Source organism: Danio aesculapii, chromosome 1 (genome assembly GCF_903798145.1).
Source record: "Danio aesculapii chromosome 1, fDanAes4.1, whole genome shotgun sequence".
Classification (NCBI taxonomy): Eukaryota; Metazoa; Chordata; class Actinopteri; order Cypriniformes; family Danionidae; genus Danio; species Danio aesculapii.
In genome coordinates, this window is record NC_079435.1 from 29,163,034 (window position 1) to 29,189,755 (window position 26,722).

Genomic DNA, 26,722 nt, shown 5'->3' on the forward strand with positions numbered 1-26,722 from the left:
GTTGTCACTGAAAATTTGACCTCTGCCGGTTAACAGACTACTCTGCTGTTTGGCCCTTTTTGGATTTGTTCACTGGATGTAAATATTTGTACTTAGTAAGTTGGGAGCTTGACGCCATTTTATTTTGTATTTTCTTTTTATTGATTGTTTTTGTTGTCAAGGGAGCTCCTTAAGTTGAAAAAGACTAATTTTGTTTGAGAAAATCATTGTGTACATTAAAACTTTATATATTTTCTTAAGCAGCATTATGTGTGCAGTCTTACCTTTTATGTTGCGTCCTTACCCCTAGAGTTAATCAGCTATACTAATAGAGAAGACTCTAGATCCAGATATGTTTTTACATTACTGTGACGGTTGGGGTAGGGGTAGACGTTAAAAAAATACAATCAATGGGAAATTTGATAAAAATATAAAACAATTCTCATGGTTAATCAGCTATATTAATAGTGAAGACTCCAGATCCAGATCTGTTTTAACATTACTGTGACAGTTGGGTTTGCGATTGGGGTAAGGGTAGATGTTAATAAATTACAATTAATGGGAAATTTAATAAATAATAGAAATAATTCTTGCTAACTTCCGGCCGCAGCCATATGTGATCTATAGCTGATTAACCATGTGGATGGATGATAGCGACCTTCTGAGCCTACTAGTAGGCGCAGAAGGCCCGTACTGGCCCATATATATCAGATGATAACCACTGATAATGCCCATTCATTTGAGTTATAACATTCAAATTGGCTGGTAAATCATTGTTATATTTGAAGAAAGAAAAAAGTAAACATAAGTTTGAGATGCTTTAATGTAAGACGAATATAATGTGGTTACACTTATTTCATGATTTAATTTTTTTAATAACTCTCATGGTGTTTGGTAAGGTCATTCGCTCTGAAGGTTTTTACTTTTTGTCTATTTCAGTGAAAATACATTTTTAATAGCATTGTCACCTCACATGAACTGATTTCTGTATTTATTTCCTGCTTTATTGAGCACAAACAAATTTGGACTAATTATGCGCCCGTTATTTGTCTTCTGTTCATGCAAAGTGTCTCATAGGGAAAGACAGGGTAAGACATTCTGAGTATTGTAGATTCTGCATGGGCCACCGATTCTTTCCTCTTGAGATCCAGCTAATAGGAAACTAGCATGTGTTGGCTGAACCCCATCCCCCTTTCCTTCCTTGTTGCTAATGCTAAGGATGCTGAAGTAGTTTCACAGCAAGGGGGTGAGGGGAATTGGGTATTATTTGGATTTGTTGGAATTTTGATGTCTCAAAACTGGTTGCTCTTTAGTTGAATGGGTTTAACGTAAACACTGTAATGTCAGCTGTAATAGAGTATTTTCAGTAGACACCGTGAATGGATTGCCCTTTCACTTAAGTGCTACCAGTGATGAGCGAATGCTTATCTGTGCATGTTCACTGCACCTGCTTGTGCCCTGGGACTGCAATAGGCATGCCATGGGGTGAAAGTTCAAAGACAAAATGCAAGGTTTTACCATGCCCGATATGGTTATGCAATATTCACTATTCACTTTGTTAGTATTGATGAAAGCACTCAGAAAGAAAAGAAGTTACCCTGCACTCCAGTGGGCACTTGCGACTTGCGTGTTTTTGTACTATTATGTGTGTGATGTGTTTCCTGTCAGGTGTCTGTGTGTTATTGTTGCTGTGTTTGTGTTTGTTATCTGTTCTTGAATGAGTGGTAATAGTGTTATAGTGGTAAAATGACAAATATACTGCCTTACTTTTTAACTGTCACTTGTTTGGTGATATTTTGTCATTTTTAAAGTGCTAAGATTATAAATATGGTTGAACAGTACAACGGTGTTAATGCTTAAGCCCAAAGTACTGTACATGCAAGTACTTTACTACACTTCATTAATAGATGATTCCATCACATAACAAAATCTTGAGGGAATCTTTGTATTGTAAATTTGGAGTGTAAGTTGTAGTGTAATGCTATGTCTAAAAAACACCCAGTAAAATGCAGTTCACTACTGTAATATGCACTGCATTGTGGTTCACTTTAAAACTTTTCCAGTAACTTACCGCATAATAGGACTTTGTGGTAATCTACTGTAATCAAAGTAATCAAGTACTGCTACTGTAGTTGAAGACAAAAATTAGATTGTTTATGTAAAAAAATAGTCACTTGTTTGTAATTTATTATAAACTGTAGTAATACTAAAAAATAAAGGTTTTGTAATGCTAGAGTAAAATGTAAATAAATCACAGTAAATGTACTGTAAAAATTGTTATACTGTAAAATCAAAATGTGTTAAAGGGCATTTTACCATAAAAATAAGTTGCGGCAGTGTTAGGCAATAGCGTTGCTACAAGTAGTGACACTACTAGTTTAACTACATTTCTCAGTAGCGTGGCGGTAGTGTCGCTACTTTATAAATCAAATAGCTTTTCAGTAGCATATTATTTTAAGCAAGTAGCGCAGTAGCGTACACACCATCTACATTTACCGATTGTGGATCATTAAGTGAAGCCACCGCCATTCACGGAGCTGTGAAGCTGGTGTCTGGCCGATGAAAGTAAATCCATGTGATAGTAAGAATGGCAAATTCTCCTTCTTCGTGTTTGACGGTGCTCGAAAACAAACTTTTTGGTGAGTTACTGCCACCTCTCGCTCCGGTCGGTGACGTTGCCAATCAATCATTGGACTGACATGAGAAACTTGCTTGATGGAAAGATGACTGTAGAGGAATTATTTCTGAAGCAGGATCATACCTCGAAACATGTTTTAAAGTTAATTCTGATCCTGTGCTTTTGTTAGAGTTGAATTGATTTAAAATTTATTCACTGTTTGTTCTGCAAATGTGCACAAGTGCACTTACATGAAAAAATAATAGTAGGCATAAAACAGAAGGGAGATGCAGTGGCGCAGTAGGTAGTGCTGTCGCCTTACAGCAAGAAGGTCGCTGGTTTGAGCCACGGCTGGGTCGGTTGGCGTTTCTGTGTGGAGTTTGCATGTTCTCCCTGCGTTCGCGTGGGTTTCCTCCGGGTGCTCCGGTTTCCCCCACAGTCCAAAGACATGCGGAACAGGTGAATTGGGTAGGCTAAATTGTCAGTAGTGTATGAGTGTGAATGAGTGTGTATGGATGTTTCCCAGAGATGGGTTGCAGCTGGAAGGGCATCCGCTGGGTAAAACAAATGCTGGATAAATTGGCGGTTCATTCCACCTTGGCGACCCCAGATTAATAAAGGGACAAAGCCGAAAACACAATGAATGAATGTAAATACATTATTTAAAATACTAGTGTGTTTAAAAAAAAAAAAAAAAAAAAAAAAAAAAAATATATATATATATATATATATATATATATATATATATATATATATATATATATATATATATATATATATATATATATATATATATATATATATATATATAAATAACAGGGCGACACGGTGGCGCAGTGTGGTACAGGTAAATTGGGTATGCTAAAATTAACCATTGTGTTTGAGTGTATGTGTGTGAATGAGTGTGTATGGATGTTTCCCAGTGATGGGTTGCAGCTGGAAGGGCATCCGCTGGGTAAAACAAATGCTGGATAAATTGGCGGTTCATTCCACCTTGGCGACCCCAGATTAATAAAGGGACAAAGCCGAAAACACAATGAATGAATGTAAATACATTATTTAAAATACTAGTGTGTTTAAAAAAAAAAAAAAAAAAATATATATATATATATATATATATATATATATATATATATATATATATATATATATATATATATATATATATATAAATAACAGGGCGACACAGTGGCGCACTGTGGTACAGGTAAATTGGGTATGCTAAAATTAACCATTGTGTTTGAGTGTATGTGTGTGAATGAGTGTGTATGGATGTTTCCCAGTGATGGGTTGCAGCTGGAAGGGCATCTGCTGTGTAAAACATGTGCTGGATAAGTTGGCGGTTCATTCCGCTGTGGCGACCCCAGATTAATAAAGGGACTAAGCCAAAAAGAAAATAAATGAATGAATATATATATATATATATATATATATATATATATATATATATATATATATATATATATATATATATATATATATATATATATATATAATACTATAGTGTTTATATAATACATCTTTCTTTATATATTTCCATTTACTATAAAATATATATTTCCCTTTACCATAAAATACTATAGTATTTTAAATGTGTATAAAAGGATTTCTTGATTTTTATAAAAGGATTTCTTGATTTGTTTTTGCTGTCTATTAAAATTTGTTTCTGTTTGGAACAGCATGTTAATTGCAGTAAATAACCGAAATTAACAATTATGCTGCATATGTTTCATTGGCAGTTTCATTGATCACCAAGACAGAACTGGCTTGGCGTCAAGTTGGTTCTATTTAAAAATGAAAAAAAAAAAAAACCAAAAGCTTAGATGTAGCTAAGCTATTTTTGCCATGTAGTTTTAACTTACCTTGCTACATTTCTGAGGATGTAGCTTTCAGTGTAGTTAAGCTACATTTTAAGTAGAATAGCTAATAGATTAGCTCACTACATTTACCAAATAGCTGGCCCAACACTGAGTAGCGGTAAGGCTATTTTACTGTAAAATGAAATTGCGGTAGGGCCCTGCTATTGTATAACACATTTACTGGTAAGTTACTGTTGCAGTAACTTGCTGGCAACAGTGCTGCCAGTAAGTTACCACATAAATACAATCAAATATCTAATCATGTACGCTAATCTGAATAAATTTGAAATTGGCAGTTTTATATAAAAAACGATTTTACGTCTATGCTTACGTTTACATTACATTTAATTTTTTCCAAAAAGTTGTTCACCCTGCTGAAAAATCCAGCTTAAACCAGCCTAGACTGGTTGGCTGGTTTTAGCTGGTTGACCAGCCTGGTTTTAGAGGGGTTTTGGCCATTTCCAGGCTGGAAAATGACCAGTTAAATCCAGCTAAAACCAGCCTGACCACCTGGTTTAAGCTGTACAAATCTGGTTTTAGGCTGGTTAAGCTGTTTTTTTTTAGTAGGGCATTAACACTGAAATGGCTGGAAATGCCCTCGTTCCTACTGCGCTTATGTTAATAACGTATATATTATATAGCTTCTGCATCTTTAAAATATTGTGCCAATATTTTAAGTAAAAGAACCATTATTTTTTATTTGTAATGACATTTTAGACCAATTATACACAAAGTGCCATCAATGTGATTATTCACAGAGCAGATTGGACATTAGCATTTAGCATGTACCTGCTAACTACATGCTAAAACTACTCACTAGTGGAAATGTTTTGGAAATCTAATGCAAAATGATTGAAGAGCAACATGCTTGCGGCTGGTTAACAAGATAAAGAAGCAGTCTCTTCCTAACAGCCTTTTAGTGCAAAAACTGCTTAGCTTAGCCATTAGTCAAGTTTTAGGCGAAGGAATGAGCTTTATTTACCAGTGTAACACCTCCCTTCTGACCAGCAGCTGGCTTGGGACTCTATTTATCCCTGTTCTGTTAACATGAAGTACACAAATGCTGATGTACGCACATGCTATTCCTCCTTTCAGTCTTTCTTTAGCCTGCCAGTGATTGAGCTTAGCCAAGCAAATGTGAAAGTCCTTCAGGAGCCTGTATGAGGTCTTTGGATTGATGTTTGGCAGCTACTGTATAAGTGCTTTAAAACGGATATAGTATTTTCTTAAGCAGAACGAGGTATTATGAAAATTGAAAATTGTTTTTCAAAAGATCAAGTGACCGCTTGCTTTTTAAACTAGTGCTGACATTAGGCAGCCTGGTACAGGTGTCTGTTTTAATATTAAATTCCCTTGAGTGCTTCACTGAAAGCAAGTGTGCGTGTATTTATGTGATGTATGGGCAAGTTTGCTCTTTGGGGTTTGCAATGGAGACTGTGTCAGCAGATCTGTCAGTTTTTGAGAAGAAGGCAGTTATTTTTCATAACCCATTTCTTCTGAACTAGCCCAGTCCTTTTCCCCAGACCACTGCAAAAGCAATAGTCTGCCTTATTTTTTACTGTCGTCTCCCACCTGCATTCACTTCTCTTCAGGATCATACATGCAGTATGTCATTTAGTCATGCCATTATGTTCACTCTCCTTCCAGGCTTATTGACAGAATTTTAAAATGATCTTTTTTTATGATAATGAGGAGATTTGTTGTAGTTTTTGAATTCATGGACACAAATAGTTTGAACTGACTGACAGCAAAGGGTTTTTAAAACTACCTAAGTTTAACAACGAGATGTTATTAAATATTTGAACGTTCCCTCTCCGAGGTCTTATTAACTACATATTAGCATAGTTTCAGTGATACAACAAATTAATCATTGGTTTTTTAAACCCTTGTGTCAATTAAACAAAGTTAATTCAATTTAATGTTGAATATTTGAAACCTTTAAATTACAGTTTGTTTACATAATGCAACAGAGACTTTTAATGAGAAAAAGCACACACACACACACACACACACACGCACGCACGCACACACACACACACACACACACACACACACACACACACACACACACACACACACACACACACACACATATATATATAAATATATATATATATATATATATTCACAGTTGAAGTCAGAATTATTAGCCTGAATTATTAACCCCGTTTATTTATTTTTTTCCCCAGTTTCTATAGCAGATTTTTTCAACACATTTCTAAACATAATAGTTTTAATAACTCATTTCTAATAACTGATTTATTTTACCTTTACCATGATGACAGTAAATAATATTTGACTAGATATTGTTCAAGACACTTCTATACAGTTTAAAGAGACATTTAAAGACTTAATTAGGTTAATTAGGTTAACTAGGCAGGTTAGGGTAATTAGGCAAGTTATTGTACAATGATGGTTTGTTCTGTAGCCTATCAAAAAAATACCTTAAAGGGGCTAATAATTTTGACCTTAAAATGGTTTTTAAAAAATTAAAAACTGCTTTTATTCTAGCCGAAATAAAACAAATAAGACTTTCTCCGGAAGAAAAAATATTATTTTATTATTTTTTGTTGTTGTTGTTGTTGTTGTTAACAGTAATTTTATTGCTGTCATCATTTACTTTATATATCTATATAATGCAAAAAAGGCACATATGAAGGAACACTGAGAATACAACCTTAGGATGTTCACAAATGAAAATGAAGAATTATGTAACAATTATAAATGCACATAATTGTGATGTTAATAATTATCTATTTTGGAGACTTCTTTCACAGATTTAGTTGCCATGGAGAACAGTATTTATTAAAGCAGGGGAGGCTGAAACACACTTTTATAGAGAAATGTATTTACATCCATTTAAATGTATACACGCACATACATACACACACCCACACATACAAACATACAACAACCCACCTCTTTTTCACCCTCTCTCTCTCTCTCTCTCTCTCTCTCTCTCTCTCTCTCTCTCTCTCTCTCTCTCTCTTTCTCTCTCTCTCTCTCTCTCTCTCTCGCTCTCTTTCACTCTCCCTCTTTTATATATGCTGACCTCAGGTCTGGAGTTGAATTAAATTAAGCTTGTTTACTGTCTGATTTTTATTTGGTCTTCTGATACTTAGTTCAGTTTAGTGATTTGCCTGCGCAAGTAAATCCTATTCAGGCTATTCAGGAATACGTCGAAACCACTGTTCTTACTCTCTCTCAGATTTAATCTCTCCCTCTCTCACTCTCTTTCTTAAATAACAATGGCCTTATTGCAAGGCCTACATTTAATTTTTTTGTTGTTGTTGTAGTTTTTTACCCTCCCCAGGTTCTCTAGTTGAGAACAGCGAAAATCAAGCCTTCACAAGATGTGAAGCTTTAATGGCTTTAGCTGCCCTGGATATTGTTGTAAACCGGTCTTCGGTGGAAAAAAGCAACAAAATAAAATGGAGAGAAAGTGAATCCTCTGTTGTGTGCGCAGCTCGAATTTTATCTAATTCAAGGATTAAATCCTTGGATTATTTTACCCATCCTCGACTGCACAAAACTAGTGCCGAGTAATCCAGCCATCTACACATCTATCCTTTTGCAAAACATATTAGCATTTTTAGGTGTCTCAAACTCTTGTGATCATAAGCCAGTTTTCACCCAAATGAGCTCATTACTCACAATAAACCATTGAAACCAGGGATCTCTCTTTTTGAGATCAAACAGGCAACCAAAGTTTCTCAGTTACATCGTACAGAAGACCACGAGCTGCATTTTCTCATCACTCTATTGAATAACGGTTAGCAAAGGCTAGCAGTAGCACGGTGGGATTAGCAGGGATTGCTAATCCTTCCTGAGAGTGTTTCTCTGGCTGGCTGACAGCTGTGGGCCTCTGCACATCTGATTTACCTCAGATTACACTGGAGTCGCGCCAACTGGATCCAATCATGCCATGATGCTCTCTCATTCCCTCTCTCTCACTCTCCCTCATATCCATACTGTCCTAGAACAGCCTCCCATCTCTTTTAAAGATCAGGTCAAAACCGAAATGCGACACTTTTGTCGGCACTGGCAATTAAAGACATTTATTCTTGATTTTGATGGAGTTGAAGTTTGACCCTGTGAAAGGGGATCCGTCATCAGGGATGCCACCATGTGAGTACTGTTGTTTGTGACATACAATATTTCAAACCTTTATGAAATGTTATAATGTTGCAGATTGTTATTGCTTAGATGAAGCATTCATGGCTTTTCCTGTTGCAGAACATCCTGTTTTTGTACATCATTTAAGCTCTTGCTTTCATAACCCATTTGCGACTGATCACCGAGTGCTAAAGATGACTAAAACGATGCAGGCTTTACAGAGGATGTCAGCTTTTCCGTTCTCACCATTCATCCAGCTGATAAAACATGCAGCGTCGTTTGAAGGGTGTCCATATAATTTACACATTTTATGTATCGCACAGACCTTTGGCTTCCTTCCTGAGCTAACAATCACAGAGATCAGGGTTCTTCTCAATCAAATATAATTTCGAAGGAAAAGCATGGACACCATCATGTGTTGCAGTAGAAGCAAATTTACTGTCGTTCTGAAGGTGCTTTAAGAGCCTAATGCTAGATCAATAGATTGGACCTTTGTGCTTTTAAAGCTAAGAACTCATTGTCAAGTCAACTCATTGAGCTGTTATTTTGATTTAGCATTGCTGCTAATCATGTCACATCAGGCCTGTCATGTTGCCTAGCTAAAAAAAACGTGTGAGAGAGAGAGTGTGTAAGAGAGAGAGAATGGGAGAAATATGGGCGGAGGAAGGGAAGAAATATGGTGTCGGCTGATGTATTTTAGGCAGACTCAGCCATCCATCTCATGAATGAACCATTACAGTGCTCAATAATAGGGCTTCATTGGGGAAAAGGAAAGAAATGGGAGGAAGCAGATTGATAAATGTGAGGCTTATGATATAATAACGGATGCATTTGCATTGCAAAAATCTACACAGATGAAGAAAAGGATGACAGATTTCTGTTTCTTATTCAGAAGATACTGTACATCACATTTTTAGTAACATTATAGATTACCTACCAAACAGTGTTGGGTGTAATTAGTTACAAAGTACCTAATTATTACTGTAATAAAATTGGTTTTCTGCTTAAAAGGTAAATTAAGGGATTACTTTTAATTTTCTGTTAATTTAATTACAGTTTCTTATAATGTACTTGCCTTAAAAAACATTATTTACTGGTGCTGTACTGGTGCTGTACACCACTAAATAAAAGTTGCTCACTTAATTTTTTTAAGTTGAACCAATTTAATTTTACAAGTCATTTTAACTTACATCTTTTGAGCTGACTTTTAAACATTGTTTAAAACTGTTTAACTTAAAAGAATAAGTTGAAACCTGATTAACTTTCTAAATTAAGTTGAAGATAAAAACAAAAGTTGTAATGACTTTTTTATTATGTATTTTTGACAATGTGTAAATCAATTCACAGAATAAGATTAATCATATTTTTGTGTTATACAAAAATATTTTGCAAAATATTTATATTTTTCAACAATAGAAGTTTAAGGTAAATATAAGAAAACATGAGGTATATATTCAGCAAAGTGTGAAAAAGTGTATGTATATATTGTTATTCATATACTTTGCATAAGAACCCGATTTTGATCAACCAAAGTATGTCAGATTAGTCCAACAATTGCACATGCCTAAGAAACAATGAAATTGGAAATTTGTTAATGTGTATGAAATGCAGTTTATTAATTTGATGAAACAAGAATTGAAATTGAGATTTATATGGATTTTAAAAGTCAAGTAATTAAATTGCTTATTCAGTAATTGAGTAATTGAGTGTTTTTTCAGATAACATTATTGTAAAAGTAATTTAAATAAAATTTTAATGATGTAATTAGTTTATTTATTCACTTTTTTGAAGTATCTTACCCAACACTGCTACCGACCCCCAAGACTAATGTGCATCCTTGAAACATAAATACAGAAATTCCATTGAATTTATACTCAACCAAATCTTTGATGATTTAAAAAGCTTCATCAAGAGATTGCAAAAGAGATTGCAAATTGTGTTGATCAATTCCTTTACATGCATGGAAATTTTGGTTGTGTGAACTTTCATTGGATATAGTAAATGAAAATATATACAGTATATTCAGCATCTTCATTTTTGGACATTTTATAGGTTTAATATGACATAATACCGTCATTTAAATTGTTTAGTAAACTTTCTCTTTGCATTTGTTATAGATGCACAGTTTTGTGAGCCAAATCAGTATTCTCAATATATTAAACCAGATAAAATATGGACTTTTCCACCAGATAATCAACTTCAGATGTGTATTGCTGGCAACAAGTTTTTATTAAGTATTTTATTAGTGCTTTCCACATTATGTGACAGGATGCATATAGCAGGTTCACACTTTAGAAAGGTTTTTGTTAGAAGAAAGTCAATATGTTGGCAGTGTGTGAGTTTTTTTTTTTTTTTACAGTGAAACATCAGTCTGATGTTGATTTTTCGAAAAGAAAGATTATTCGTTACAGATAAGGTTTTAAAATACTACCAGTTGTCCACTGAACTAGTTTGCTATTCACTTTTTGAATACAAGCTTAGAAAAAAAATCTGATCAGATTTATATTTATTGGTCTATATATCAAATAGCAGCTTCCAAATATAAAGTGTTATCAGTATCAGTATTGGCCAATATTTTCAAATTGGCACATTCTTATAGTTTGTTTGTAAAAGTTCCTTGGTAATGTGCCATCCCATCTTCCTGTTTCAATACGAACGATATGTTGAAAAAAACTGAGTACTTGTTCTAATTCTGTGTGGTGTACAGAATTTGTTCTAATTTATGGTGTCTTTGGGTACTGCCAATTTTAAAACCTTGTACTGAGGATGCTAGATATACAAACTTTGACTCATTTGTCAAAATATAGTAATCGCGCAGGTTTAGAAAAATTTTGTAAAGAATTAGAGCTGACTTTTATACCCGATTGATCTTGATTGTTTAGTGTTATATTATTACCTAATATTACAGCTTATTATTTATACCTCATGTTCTTTGCCTATACATTTGGTATGTGTGAATGTGTTTATTCATTGTGTGAATGTAATTGATGTGTTTATGTCTGTGTGTCATACTGTCAATTTTAAAATGTATTTTAAAAATTCTGTATAAATATTGTTTCAAACAATTCATTTAAGTGTTGTGAAATCTGAAATATTAGCTATGCTGTAAATCTTGATAATTTATCTCTGCCTGTCTTAATAACAGATACATTTGTCTATGCAGGTGATGTGGGTATGTAACCTGTGCAGGAAACAGCAGGAAATCCTTACTAAATCGGGAGAATGGTTTTCATCAGGGGCCGGGGGGAGGCCTCTTAGTGTGGGTTCTCCCCTCAGTGGCCCTGAGTTGGAAAAGGAGAGGAAGTTGCGCTCCAGATCCCAGGTTCCGGGTGCCAACGACACTCTGCCACCCAACGCTGGTCCCGGTGACCATCCAAAGGGAGCAGATACAATGCCCGCCTCACGCTCCCGCAGCGAACCACCACGAGAAAAGTAGGCAGTTTACACCATTTCCACACATGTAAATCCTAAATCAATAATCCTCGAATTTTGACCCTTTAGGTTTTAAAAGTCCTTAATCACTTTAAAATATTACAAAAATTTGACTAATTCTTATAACTCCATTGGATGCACAAATTGTCAGCAAAACCTCATGGCTAAATCTAGGTTAGTATTCATGAGTCTGTGAAACACAAATAATAATTTTTATATGGGAGATGCTCAATGATTCAATGATTTATGCTAAGCTAGGCTAAAAGTGCTCCCCCAGACTTGAAGATCAGCTGAATGGAATCCAAAATAAAAAAACTCTATATCTATTATAGAGATATTTATATCTATAATTGAGTTGTAAACTGAGCATTCACTGTAAAAAATATCTGTAAATTTGCAGATTTCGTTTTTTTTTTCTTCATTTATTTCTGCTTTTGAATTTTATTATGGGACCTTGATCTGTGTTCCAACAACTTTTAACCTTGAAAAAATAGCAAAAAGTGACTTTTATGAACTTTTATCAACAGTTTAAACTGATATATTTTCTGGGTTGGTGTTGTATATTACATTAAAAAACCAGGTAATAAACTGCCGGTACATTTTCTGTTATTTTACAGATTTATTTCTCTTTATATTATTTCTTATACATTATATTATTTCAAACTACTAAAATGTCAATAAAAGTCACTTTGCTAAACTGTAGTTGAATTTTCTACATCAAAAGTCGGTAGAGCAGGAATCAAGGGTCCCATAGTGCAATTCACAACCGTAAATAAACACAAAATACAGAAACTGTTAACTATTCACAGATATTTTTACAGTGTATATTTCCCCAAAAATTGGAGTGTACCTTTAAATGTGTGGTTTTCAAAAAATAAATAATATAAAATTCTGTAAATCTTCAGTAACTAAATGTTTCACGTGTTCCTATGTTGTGATTTTTATTTATTAGTCTCATGTTTTTTTTTTTTCTGTAGAGTTATTAATGAAAAAGCAACTTATTATTTAATCATTGAAATGGTCTAATGTTATTTGGAGCCATATTATCATATTTTTTAACATGACTCGTCAAATTATTAAAAGTTCTTATAAATACAGTTCTTCTTTAAGACCGATACATCCTTGGGTTCCCAGAACTGAATTTTCTAAATGTAGTGTTACACATTTCCACTGCCAACTTACAATTTGTTCTATTTTAAGCTGCATATTTCAACAAAATCTGTTCGCACTGACCTGTTTTCAACAAGCAATGTGTGGACTACATCTCCTGCCTTATAATCTCTTTAAAAAATCTCGTCTGTTGTCTGTCTTCCTATCAGATGCATATTTAGCTAAATCCTTTTTGTACTTGAATTCCCACAATTTGAAACCGATGAGTTTACATGTTTTTGGGTCCTGTGATCTGGCACAGACCCAGAGAAGGACACATTCAGCACTTCACAAATTCACACTTTCCAATCTAGTCTTCTAAAAGCTCACAGTTTCTTTCAGATATCAATGAGATTATGTAAATCTAGCATCTTAACTTTCAGATCAACTTTTAAAAATATAAAATATATTAAAAACAAAAAAATATTAACACAAAACATAAACAAAATATAAATTCCTCAATACTGTGTCAAAACTTTGATGATTTTAATTGAATGGACCAGTTTTGAAATTGCTTAATTCTTCTATTCATTGATATGGAGTCAATGAAATATAACAATTTGGAAAAAAGATTTGTAAACTTGTGAACTCCAAACACTATTTTTTACTATTAGTCTTCCCTATTTTGTCTAACTAATAACAGGAGGCGGCCGGTGTCCATGCATGAGCAGAATGGAAAAGTGATTGGACGTGGAGAGAGAAGACGAGCTCCAGCCAGGTTATCATCGCAGGCCTCTGAAGACCGAGCACCAGGTGAGAAGCGAGACGGTAGACGACTAGAGAAAGACCACTCACAGGAGGATGACCCCACCCACCCTGAGCGGCGAAGGAGGCAGGAGGAGGAAGAGCGAGAGCGGCAAAGACGTGAAGAAGAGTACCAGACCCGTTACCGGAGTGACCCCAATCTAGCCCGCTACCCTGTTAAACCGCAAAAGGAGGAACAAGAAATGCGCATGCATGCCAAAGTCTCCAAAATGCGCCAGGAGCGTCATCACAGTGACCTGGCCATCAATGAAGTGGGCCTGATGCAAGATGGTGGCGAAGCTGCTGGAAATCGCATTAGCAGGCAACGAGTAGCTAACAATGAGGACCGCAAGACCCTTTTAGAAAATCATCGAGCTTATTCAGTGGACAGGACCGTGGGGGGTGGTGTTGGGGGACAAGGGTCCCTCACTAAACAGGGTCATGGTGGCCCTCACATGGGCCCTAATGGGCCTCCAGACCTCAGGGATGGACAGGATTGGGGCCCAAAGGGGCATCTGGAACCTGGGTCTGCAGCTTTTCTGCACAGGGCCAAGCGGGAAAAAGCTGCAGAAATCATGCGTAAAGATTCTTCTCTTAGCTCGGACCAGTCTGAGTCATTACGGCCACCTCCACCAAGAGCCTACAGACCCAAACGAGGCCTCAACAAAAGGCAGATGTCCATCAGTAGCTCGGAAGAAGAAGGAGGCTCTACGCCTGAATACACCAGCTGTGAGGATGTGGAGATAGAAAGTGTTAGTGAAAAAGGTGGGTGATCATTTAACTCAGTTTATTGTAAATACATCAATACATGTATATAATTTCTCTGTGAAACTGTAATATATCCATATACAGTGGCAAATCTGTATTTTTTTTTTGTGATCATGTCGGCAATAAGTCTAATCAAATTGAATTGTTTGTGTATTTCTGTGTGTGAGAATCTGAGTTGATGTGAGGACAAAAGTGAGTGCATGGAGAGTAAAACTTTAATTTTTGATGAATTTTAATCAGATGTCAGCCCAACAACGAAATAGATGATTGATTATGTTGAGAAGAATTATGTTCTGTAAGGGTTAGGTTTAGGGCTAAGGTAAGTTTAGTGGATATAAAATGTTGTCAGTTGTCAGTATAAAGTCAATAGTATAAAAATAATGGAAGAGAAGCAAAAAAATTGAAAAATTTTGTTGAATTTTTATACTGCACGGTGGCGCAGTGGGTGGCATGTTCACCTCATAGCAAAAAGGTTGCTGATTCGAGCCTCGACTGGGTCAGTTGCCGTTTCTCTGTGGAGTTTGCATGTTCTCCCTGTGTTCACATGTTCACAAGTCCAAAGACATGCGGTGCAGCTGGAAGGGCATCCGCTGTGTAAAACATATGCTGGATAAGTTGGCGGTTCATTCTGCTGTGGCGACCCCAGATTAATAAATGGACTAGGCCGAAAAGAAAATGAATAAATGAATGAATATTTTTTCAATATTTTGCTTGAATTTAATTGTATTATCTTTTAATTTCTAAATGTTTGGTGACTAAAATATTATTTTAATAAATATGCAATAGGCACCAAAATACATTGCCTATATTCACTGAGAAATGGATAAAAATATTCATTTTCAAAATGGGGTGTACTTAATTATGCTGAGCATTGTATATTGTTGTGTGTGTGCCTACTGGTTTTCATGGTTTGCGAGGACAGATGTTTGCATAATGACACGGGTACGAACTTGTTGTGCTTTATTAAGGTGGTTCAAAACTCCTAAAAATCATACTTTACATTTATCACATTTAGATTTTGCCATAGGTTTCCTTTGAGGCTTGGGTTTAGTGGTGGGGGCAGGGCTGTATAATATTTATGCTAATAAAGAATCCTCTTAAACCACCAATATCAACATGTGAGTGAGAATGTGAGCGATTATACGCGTGCGTGCGTGTGTGTATGTTGCTATTTTATTATATCAAGGAATTGATGGTACCATTTAATGACATTCGGGTATTTTCTGTAGCAGGTTTCTAAACTAAAATGAAACAATTCTTTAAAAAAAGAAACTGTTTATGAATTGACTATTTAGATGACAACCTCAAAAATATATTTATATTTTTTGCATCATTGTGGGACTATTTGTTTCGTACAAAATAGAGAATACCTGGATTCCTCAAGAAACACACATAAGCAGATTCAACATGTCTTAATTTTCATTAGTATGCACAGAAAATGCAAACCAGGAATATTGTAGAAGTTAAACTGCTAGTCTGCACTTTATAAAATGTTATAAGTGCAAACTTGACTTGTTTAGTTTTGATTAATGCAAATAATTAACATTCCATTAAAGATCTCTGTCTTCCATTTGCTCTTAAATGCATGCTCAGCTAGGGTGCATGTTAAGCCTTTATGAGAATCTATGTAGACAGCTTCAATCACTTTAGCACAGAACGTTATATTCTGATCCGTCTTTAAAAATCGTAATTAATAATCATGAACCAAAATTAAAAAGTTGCTAACAGAAGTTATTAACATCATTAATATATATTTAATTTTCAATTTTTTTTATTTTTGTTTTGCTTTAAGGCCATATATAGCATCGTTTTACATACGTCATTGTACCTAATTCTGAGTCTGACTGTGAGTCTGTAAAACAAACCATGCTGACTCATGCTGTGAATCTGTGTTTTTTTATTTGGAAAAAAAAAAATAGGGCACCAGATTTGGGAATTAGGTCAGCAGCTCTCTCGCATAAAACCGCTGAGTGACTTCTTGGCTTGCATCAGTCCTGGGATGCAACATGTTCAATTTTGAGATATTTTCATATTCAGTTTTGGTTAACCCATTCCAAAGTGAAGTTATACTTTTTCTGTTCCCATTGCTCTTAGCTTCAGAACACATGGTTTTTAAAGTCTCTGGTATAATATGTTGTAACTAATTAAGCTGTATTTCTGACAAGTTATGTAAATTATCAAAATGTGAAAATATTATATAATTGTGTGAATTTAGGATACAAAAAAGCTAGCTGTGAATTTACCCTTGGCGAGAAAAGAAGCTAATTTATTACATCATTCACTGTAATTCACTGCAGAATGGCTTTATATGCTACATGAGGCTTGATATAAATTATGTTAGGTGTAAATGTATGTGTTTCAAGAGAGTTTATTGCTTAAAAAGAAGAAGAAAAAACTACTCTAAAGTGCAGACATAATGTTCCCTGTCGGATCCATGGCCCGATAGCAAACATGTTCCAACATGAATCTGACATGGGTCATTTACCAATTTCATCCTCCCATCCTTTATTTTACACTTCCTGTTTTATTTTCCTGTGCTGTTCTAGCACGACAAAACACAGTAACTCTGTCAGTAGTGAATCTGATGAAAAAAAATTTTAAATCAGCAAAAAATTATTCAATTTATTTATTTAACACCAATTTTCACAATCTGAATTAGAGAATTGCTGAGCCACACCTTAGGAGGCCCATAATAAGTAATCATTTTAACATAAGAGATATGGAGGCCGCCATTTTGTCCATTTTTTAATTTTGTATTTTAATAACTTTATTCAAATACAAACCCATATAACTTTAGCACCCTGACTTCTCCTAAATGTGTGTATATTTTATTCTAACATTGTTGTTTTATTTAAATTACAAAACACAAAAAAGTTATAAATATTTCTACCTTAAAAGGCCAAAATGATCTTTTCATCATTTACAACTTTTTTACTGTGCCTTTAAATAGAGATGTCTCTGTTGCCTGGCAACTTTCTGCAAACAAAAACATTACTTTCTTATATAGCAAAAACGAATTTACTTCAGACATGTCTTTTAAAACAACATTTTCATTGAAAACATTTTCTCTCCAGCTTGCCAGACAAAGTGACCTTTGGGGTGGTCTAATAACCCCTTACATAATTATAGGCTATATTACAAAAATATTGTAATTTTAGGGTAATGATGACTTCATAAAATATGATGACAGATGTTTAAAGCTCATTTCTAAAATCTTAATAGAAGCTTTGAATGTAAATATTATGTGACAACAATTTAATTCTGTACAATCCTATTTGAACAGTCAGATAAGCGCTATTCAAGTAGTTATAGAATTCTGTGCTAAAGGTGATGTGCTGTGTTTGTTGTCCTTTGCCATGTTAGCTTATCATGCTAATTAGCCTTCTAATCAAAGACTATACTTTGTCGGCTTGTTGACCATCATGAGAAACAAAACCTACAAAAAACTGGCTAGCTTAAGCAGTTAGCATGCTAACATGCGTGTTCTTATGTGTTCCTTCTTAGATATCTCTTCAGCACCAAAATAACCGTGTCCTGCTGTGTTAGGCATTGTGCATTGTGTATACAGATGAAGTCAGAATTATTAGCCCCCCTTTGTATTTGTATATCTACGGTAGCGCATGCACTTGCTCTGAAACAGTTTAGCAATCTCCACTGTGATATCCAGCTCAAATGAAAGTGTAATACAGCCAGTCTATGTTCCTACACTAGGCTGGTTATTTTTTTTGCTGTGACTCTACAAATTCATGAGCAAATCTTCTTAGTGATGAACTGTAATAAATCCAAGCATGAATTGCGGCTATTTTGTTTGTGATTCTGGTTACTGAATGAATGCATCTACTGTACGCAACCTCAATCAATAAACATTAGCATTAATTAAATAATTTTCTGAGTTAATATTAGGATTTTCCTTGTTTTTGTGAAAAGCTTCATATAGGATGCTCTTATGCAAATTCTATAGGAAATAATGAAACGTATTGAGATTGTAAGTTTAACCCAGGACCACTAACTCTTCCAGTATATTACAGTATAAACATATTATTTAATTATTGTGCCTTGCCATTGTATATTGTAAATACAGTATATTTTCTATGGCATTGAGTTGTAAAGGCAGATGCAGAGCTAAAATGATTCTTGATAACCAGGACAAGCAAATACTTGAAGAAATAATATAATGTCTGCGATTGAGAATAGCTCATTATTTTATATGTGTGGAGCCTCTCCTTGGATGCTGCTTAATTGGCACTATACATTAGAGATTTAAGTTTTATGAATTCAGTTAAGATGATCAAGTGGGACTATAATGCTTTATGCTAGTCTGTATGTTTTCTAGTTTGGGGTTTGGTTTTTTAACATCTCCAACTTTGTTTCTGAAGCCCCCAAAGTTAAATGTTTTCTGTTTGTTTTTTTTGTTTTGTTTTTCTAGCATTGATGTCTGCATGAGTCTGTCAGATTCTCTGAGAATATATCTTCTTGTTTGGTAAATGTCAAATGCCAAACAACATTAAATAGTTGCATGTATTGATTAGGACTGTCAAAATTATGCATGGATTTACATGTAAAACGCAGATTTTTTTTAAACACTGTAACAGTATCTATTCAATTATTGATGGGCAAAGTGAGATATTAATAAAATCTTTTGTGTTGATGTCTTTAATATATATTACAAGTATCAGTTTGCCCTACAAGCTTGATTCACATAAACTTGTAATTTTAAATAATAATGATAATAACAATAATAACAACAACAACAACAACAACAACAATAATAATAATAATAATAATAATAATAATAAAAATAATAATATTCAACACAAAACTACATATTCTGAAGAATGTTAGAATCCTCCATAGTATGATAAACTAAAATTTAGTCAGTGGTTACTGTAGTTTTCCAATTTTTTTTAAATAACTTACTTTGTTTCAGAAAAAAAGTCAAGGAGTAAATTCTGAAATAATTTTCAGTTTTCGGTGAACTATCCCTTTAAGTAAAATAATTTAGAACGTTTTTTCATCTGACACTAATCTGCATCCCTACTATTATTATTATTATTATTATTATTATTATTATTATTATTATTATTATTATTATTATTATTATTAATATTAATATTATTGTTATTGTTGTTGTTGTTATTTTACTTCATATAGTTTTCAAATCAGCACTTTTCGTTTTCGTTTATTAATTAAAGTAAAAGTAACATTAAAAAAATCTTATTTAATATATTAACAAAACTATGGTAGTTTGTCAATGACACCTAAATAACACTGTCCCAAATTGGGTTTCAATGTGAAGGCAGATTTTTTTTGTTTTTTTAATTAAAAATTAAAAGTAAAAATGTTTATAACACTGTAAGATCATATCTCTGAAAGGTTCTTTGATAATCCGAATATTCCTGTATGGCACTGCAAAAACAGTACAAAACATTTTATCCATTATAATGTACTTTTTACTCTGCAGGTGACTGGGACTGTCATCCTCTGGACCCCACTGTGTGGCATGTAAGTATTTCAGCTATATTTTAATCATATATTTCAGTCCTGTATCAGTGTTTGATTGCAATGTTTCTGTGTCTGAACTCTACATGAAACATGTCATGTCAGCACATGTGTGTTGAGCATTAATGCTACTGATAAAGTGTTATTGTGTTCCTCTCAGCATCCAGTGAGTTGGCAGCCATCCAAAGAGGGAGATCATTTGATTGGCCGCATCACTTTAAGTAAGCGATCCACTATGCCACGAGAAGCCGGTTCACTACTGGGTCTGAAGGTGAGCTTGTCTACAAAACACTAATCACATCACATCTCTGTCTTGCACTTGAAGGGATGCTCTAGATTTAGGTTGGGTTAATTACTGTTGATGATGATAAAAGAAAATGGTACCAAATAATTTAAAATACTGATACAAAAAGATACAATAAAAGATACAAAATAATTAGTCAAAAGGAACTGTCAAAATTATGGTTCATTCCACTGTGGTGACTCCATATAATACAATGGAATAAGCTGAAGTAAAATGTGAGTGAACTCTCAAAGCTATAGTATACTGCCTCCAACAAACTATAACGGCCCTCAATAACTGCATCCCAAACAGTTTTTATAGTTTATTTTATAAAACTGAAGTGCAGTGTAATGCAATACAAGCTGAGCAAACGCTGCTAGAATGAGGGACTCGTCTGATATAGATGTTCAGGTTTGCTGCATTGCTAAGTTTCACATTTCTTGCCAAATAGAGGAAAAATGTGCCCTTCAGCTTAGGCTTATTGTAAATATGTGCCCTAGACCACATTTTTGCAAAATGTAAAAAAAAAAACGTCTACATTTTTGTGAAACTGAAATATGTTATTTAGGCTACATTTTGTTGTATGTTATAGATCTTTTTTGTACACACCTATGAGAAGGCAGGGCTTGTGTCATACAGATTGACCAAAAAATTTTAATCCAACCAATAGTGTTTTCAAAAGAAAACATAAGAGGGTAGTCTACTATGAACACATAGTTTTACCTTTTTATTAATTAATTTATTTTTGATTTTGCATTGATTGCCTGTTAGACCTGCCTAAAACTGGATTTATACTTTCACCTGGCACCGCATCACGGACCTCCGCTGACTGTGCACGCACCTCACGAAACAGATGAGGCTTTTATACATGCCGCGTTCACTGTTGTGAAATTCTTTAAAACAACAGGGGGCAGTCAAAAGAATATGACTGTAAAGTCAGACGGATAAACAAAGAAGAACGTTTCTGGAACTACATCATATAATTAATATCATTCAATATTTGTAAACTAATTATTTTTATAAATTATTTTAATTATTATAAGGATTTTTATAACCATTCAAGATTTGTTTTTAATCAAACGTTGATGCATCACTTGCTTTTGTTCATATCTCGGACAGTTTTACCTGTTAAAGTTTATTAAAATATTGATGACAACAGAACATGGGTTGCTCTATAAATATATATTTTATTATGGCCAGAATAAAAGCAAAAAAAAGTACACTTACTAAAAAATACAGATGTGTAGCCTGCTTCACAATACACTCATTACTGTGTGGCTAGTTTCTGTCCTATAGTTATGCTAAAAAGGCAATAATGATCCAACATTCCTGTCCATTATCACCAATAAAGCCTAGAAAAACAGGGCATCAGTATATTGTAAACTGATAGGTTCAAACCTTCGTTTCCAGTTGTCAAATATATAATTTGTTCCTTCATTTTAGTTTTGTAACTGTTAAATTGTTTTAAATTCAAAATTGTAACATATACAACAATGTAAAACCTATGACTGTTGGAAAAACATATTTCTGTAATTGTCCACCTGGGTTTCCACTTTTACTATGGCCTCTTTTGGCTTTAACAAACTTATCCTTCGGGTTTTTCCAAACTTTTTAACAAAATCTTTCCACCTTTCCCACTGCTGCTGCAATTTCTAGCCAATAATTATTGAACATCTGGTTATCTATATGATCACGGATTATAAAGATGTTTGTACAGTCGTACTGTTTCAGACAAAATCTCTTCAAAGTGGTTCATATTCAACTTAAATCAAACGCGGCACCATGCGAACTGTTTGCTCGAGTCTCAAAAAAAATCATGCGCTCCGCCAGCCGAAATCATGTCGCGTGCACCCAAAGCGAAAAAAGACAGCGATAATGTCACATTCGCCGCATGCACTCAAGTGAACTAGCGGACGCGTCGAATAAAGTTAACTAACTTAAGATAATAATAAGCTGCTTACACAACAGACCTATTTGGCTTAACTTTCAAATGGTACATGCACACACAAATCCACACCAAAACTGTTGGATTTAAACAAATTCAGATTTAATGTGTCATTTTTTTTGTTGTTCGGAACACATTCATTTTTGTACTCCTGTTATTATTTGCCTATACTGTTACACATATACTGTTAAACTGATTTTCTTTGGTTTTGTTACCTTTGTCATACTTCTATACTTTACTGCATTCATATATTTTGCAGACATTTTATCCAAAGAGATAAGATATTATAGGATAGTCAAATTATGCATTTTATCAGTTTGTGTGTTCTCTAGGAATTGAACCTGTAACCATAGTGTTGCTGCACTCTTTTAAATAAAAGATGTATCTAAAGATTCTGAAGAATAGCACTTAGATTGTTCATGGAAACTCTGAGTAAACATGTTTGACACCATTATCCGTCTAGGTTGTTGGTGGAAAAATGACAGAGTCTGGGAGACTGGGGGCCTTTATCACCAAAGTAAAGAAAGGAAGTTTGGCTGACATTGTTGGACATTTACGAGCAGGTACATGATTATTTAAATAAAAATTCTGATTACATTCAGTGTTGGGGAAGTTCATTACAATCTTGAGTTACTTCTTTGCTTAGTTATTTGTAAAGAAACGTAATGTGCAATGTTACTTTTATATTATATCTTTCATCTGGACTGGGTTTGCTGATTTGTAATAATAATAATAATAATATATATATATATATATATATATATATATATATATATATATATATATATATATATATATATATACAGTTGAAGTCAGAATTATTAGCCCCCCTCTGAATTTTCTTTTTCAAATATTTCCCAAGTGATGTTTAACAGAGCAAGACAATTTTCACAGTATGTCTGATAATATTCTCCTTCTCCTCTGGAGAAAGTTTTATTTGTTTTGTTTTATTTCGGCTAGAATAAAAGCAGTTTTAAATTTTTTAAAAGCCATTTTAGGGTCAAAATTATTAGCCCCTTTAAGCTATTTTTTTTTTGATAGTCTACAGAACAAACCATCGTTATACAATAACTTGCCTAATTACCCTAACCTGCCTAGGCTTAATTAACCTAGTTAAGCCTTTAAATGTCACTTTAAGCTGTATAGAAGTGTCTTGAAAAATATCTAGTAAAATATTATTTACTGTCATCATGGCAAAGATAAAATAAATCAGTGATTAGAAATGAGTTATTAAAACTATTATGTTTAGAAATGTGTTAAATAAAGTCTTCTCTCCGTTAAACAGAAATTGGGGAAAAAATAAGCAGGGGGGCTAATAATTCAGACTTCAACTGTTTATAAAAAAAAGTTGTATAGCAAACCGCCTAGCAAATACTTGTTTGCTGATATGCTTGGGCCCAGTATAACAGATTGCATGGTTTTTTTATTAGCATACATTAGTAACATTAGCCTCTACAAATGTTCAATGCTACGGTAGCATGTGATATCCAGCTCAAATGAAAGTGTAATGCAGTCAGTCTATGTTCCTACACAAGGCTATGCTCATATATATATATATATATATATATATATATATATATATATATATATATATATATATATATATATATATATATATATATATATATATATATATATATATATATATATATATATTTTTTTTTTTTTTTTTTTCTTTTTACATGACAATTATAAGGCTATTTTTTTGCCAAAAATATTATATCACATAACACCGAGTGAGATGAACAAACACACTTAAGCTAGATCAACAGTAATTATGTTTTACATATCATACATGACACATCTGCATTTTTGACTTGTCTAAATACTGGATTAGGAGAGCTGTCATCAGTACATGGCAAACAAAGTAACTGTTGTTATAAAAAAGTTACTTCGATATTTTATTGAAAGTTAAAGAAGTAATATGTTACTTCACTAGATATTTGAAAAAGTAATCTGTTTACAAAACTCACGTTTCATGCAATTTCAAAACTGTTACAAAACTGGTTGCATTATGTAAGAGGTTTATAGTGTTTTGTATTTTGGTTTCTTCTAGATCTATTTTAGTATGTTTGGTAGCATAACAATTTGCAATGTTTCATAGCTCATTATTCAGTCAGTATGTCTAAAGGGCATTGGTGAGTGCTAAATGGTTTCTTTTTTATTTCAGGCGATGAGGTGTTGCAGTGGAATGGAAAAGCGTTGCCTGGAGCAACTAAAAAGGAAGTGTATAATATCATTCTGGAGTCTCAGTCTGCACCTCAAGTGGAAATAGTTGTTTCCAGACCAATTGGGTAAGATTTTTTTTTATTGAACAGCTGGTTTGGAAATAAAGTCAAAGAAAACAAACCCTTGGCTATATGAGTGACTTCAATGATTTTTCTTCCTGTTGCATGTTAAAGATGTATTCAACGAATTCTGTCCAAAAACTTCTTGAAAAAGGTCTATAGAGCATATCAGTAAGTAAAGTTAGTAACTGAGAGTGTTGTTCTTGCCAGTGTCCCCATTGTCACCCCACATGCTCCAGACCCTTCTTCCACAGTTCAAATTATTCATCTATTACAGTTCATTAGAGCAGACCTTCGCTTCCCTACTCTTTCCTATGTCTGGACAGTTTTGCCATGACATCTCTGAAGGGAATATGTAGTCAAGTCAGTGCATATGTGTGTGGAAAAACTGGCAGAGGGGAAAGCTAGCGATCTGTCAACTGACATTATTTTTCTTCTGTGTTTCCATTTTGTGTTTCCTACAGAGAAACGCCAAGACTTCCAGGGACATCACACCCTCCTCTAGAATCAAGTAGGTTTTGTGACTTCAGCTTAAAAGAATGGTAGCTCACCCTAAAGTGAATTTTATGTCATTATTTACTGATAGTAGAGAAAGAACTTTACTGATAGTAGAGTTTTTATTGACTTTCATTGTTTGACATAGAGGCAGTCTTAACACTGTAAAAATATTTCTAAATTAGCAGTTTTCCATATTTTGTCATGTTTTTATTTTTTTTATTTTCCCAGCTTTTTAAAAATTATTTTTAAATTGCATAATGGGACCTTGATCTTTCTTCTAACAACGTTTAACCTTGAACAGTTTAAAAAAGTAACTTTTATGAACATTTATATTAGTTTAAAGTTATATATTGTCTGGTTAGGTGTTGTATATTACACTAATAATCTGCCAGTTCAATTTCTGTTATTTAACAGAATATATATTATACAGTAAATAAATAAATATTAAATAAATATTATACAGTACATTATATTATTTGAAACTACAAACATGTCAATAAAAGTTACTTTGTTAAACTGTAGAATTGAATTTTCAACATCAAATATCGACAGAGCAGAGATTAAGGGTCCCATAATGCAATTAATAATAATAATAATTCATTTTATTTGTAAATGGCACCTTTCTGGACACTCAAGGTTGCCTTACTACAAGCATCAGCAGACAAACATGAAACAGAACAAATTAAACAATTAATAAAATGTTGCCAAATAAAACTATGCATGTAGGGTGTTGCAGGTACAAACACATAGTGAGAATAAAATAACATAAAAGATAATAAAAAAAAAAGCCTGCTTAAAAAGTTGGGTCTTGAGAGGAGATTTAAATGTGTGAAGACTATCACTGCTCCTTAGGTCCAAGGGAAGCGAGTTCCATAGTTAAGGAGCCGCGGAGCTAAATATCTGGCATTCATTTGCTTAATTACGCTTATTTCACGCGGCCGCCATTTTAAAGAACCAAAGTGAGGCTGCAGTGGGAAGAAACATGGAAGTATAGGACCAGCACTGTAAACATTGCAGTAACATGCTGTGGACTACAAACCTCCAGCTGTTGCCATGATTTCAAAATGCAGAAATGGTGTAAACATCACTTTAATATCATTAAGTAAGTTTAATTTAAACAATTAAAAGCAATTTAGCATCAAAAAACATCACAAACTCGGTAAGAGTAATACGCTTAAGTGTCCACCTAGGCTTCAGTTCATGGCACCAGTTAAACACCATGGGGATGCTTTCCTCCTTTAGCCTATGTAACCTGGTGAGCGATAAAACACTGCCGTCCTTTGCACCACACCCTTGTGTAGTTTTAAACCTGTCTATTTCCCGCTAATATCGAAGCGCCGCTGAGCGTGGATGACTCGACTGATCTTCACGACTGCTTCGCGCTCCAGTCTCCGTGTATCTGTGTTTGCATTCAGTTTACCGCTCTTCACCCAGTGCAAACACAGATACACGGAGACTGGAGCGCGAAGCAGCTGTGAAGATCAGTCAAGTCATCAAGCAGATCGCTCATCTGTGTTTGTGCTCGGTAAACAGCTGATGGTGAAC

General features: G+C 34.0%; 1 protein-coding gene across 1 annotated transcript in view; it reads left to right on the forward strand.

Moving 5' to 3' along the window:
* Window positions 1–26,722, forward strand: part of rims1b (regulating synaptic membrane exocytosis 1b) — a 109,945-nt gene that overhangs the window by 36,711 nt on the left and 46,512 nt on the right. Inside the window, exons 3-9 of the mRNA XM_056458421.1 lie at window positions 11,735–12,003; window positions 13,796–14,661; window positions 20,126–20,166; window positions 20,324–20,434; window positions 22,855–22,954; window positions 24,562–24,685; window positions 25,144–25,190. Of these exons, the coding sequence (XP_056314396.1) occupies window positions 11,735–12,003; window positions 13,796–14,661; window positions 20,126–20,166; window positions 20,324–20,434; window positions 22,855–22,954; window positions 24,562–24,685; window positions 25,144–25,190 (1,558 nt within the window). The remainder of the gene's footprint in view (window positions 1–11,734; window positions 12,004–13,795; window positions 14,662–20,125; window positions 20,167–20,323; window positions 20,435–22,854; window positions 22,955–24,561; window positions 24,686–25,143; window positions 25,191–26,722) is intronic.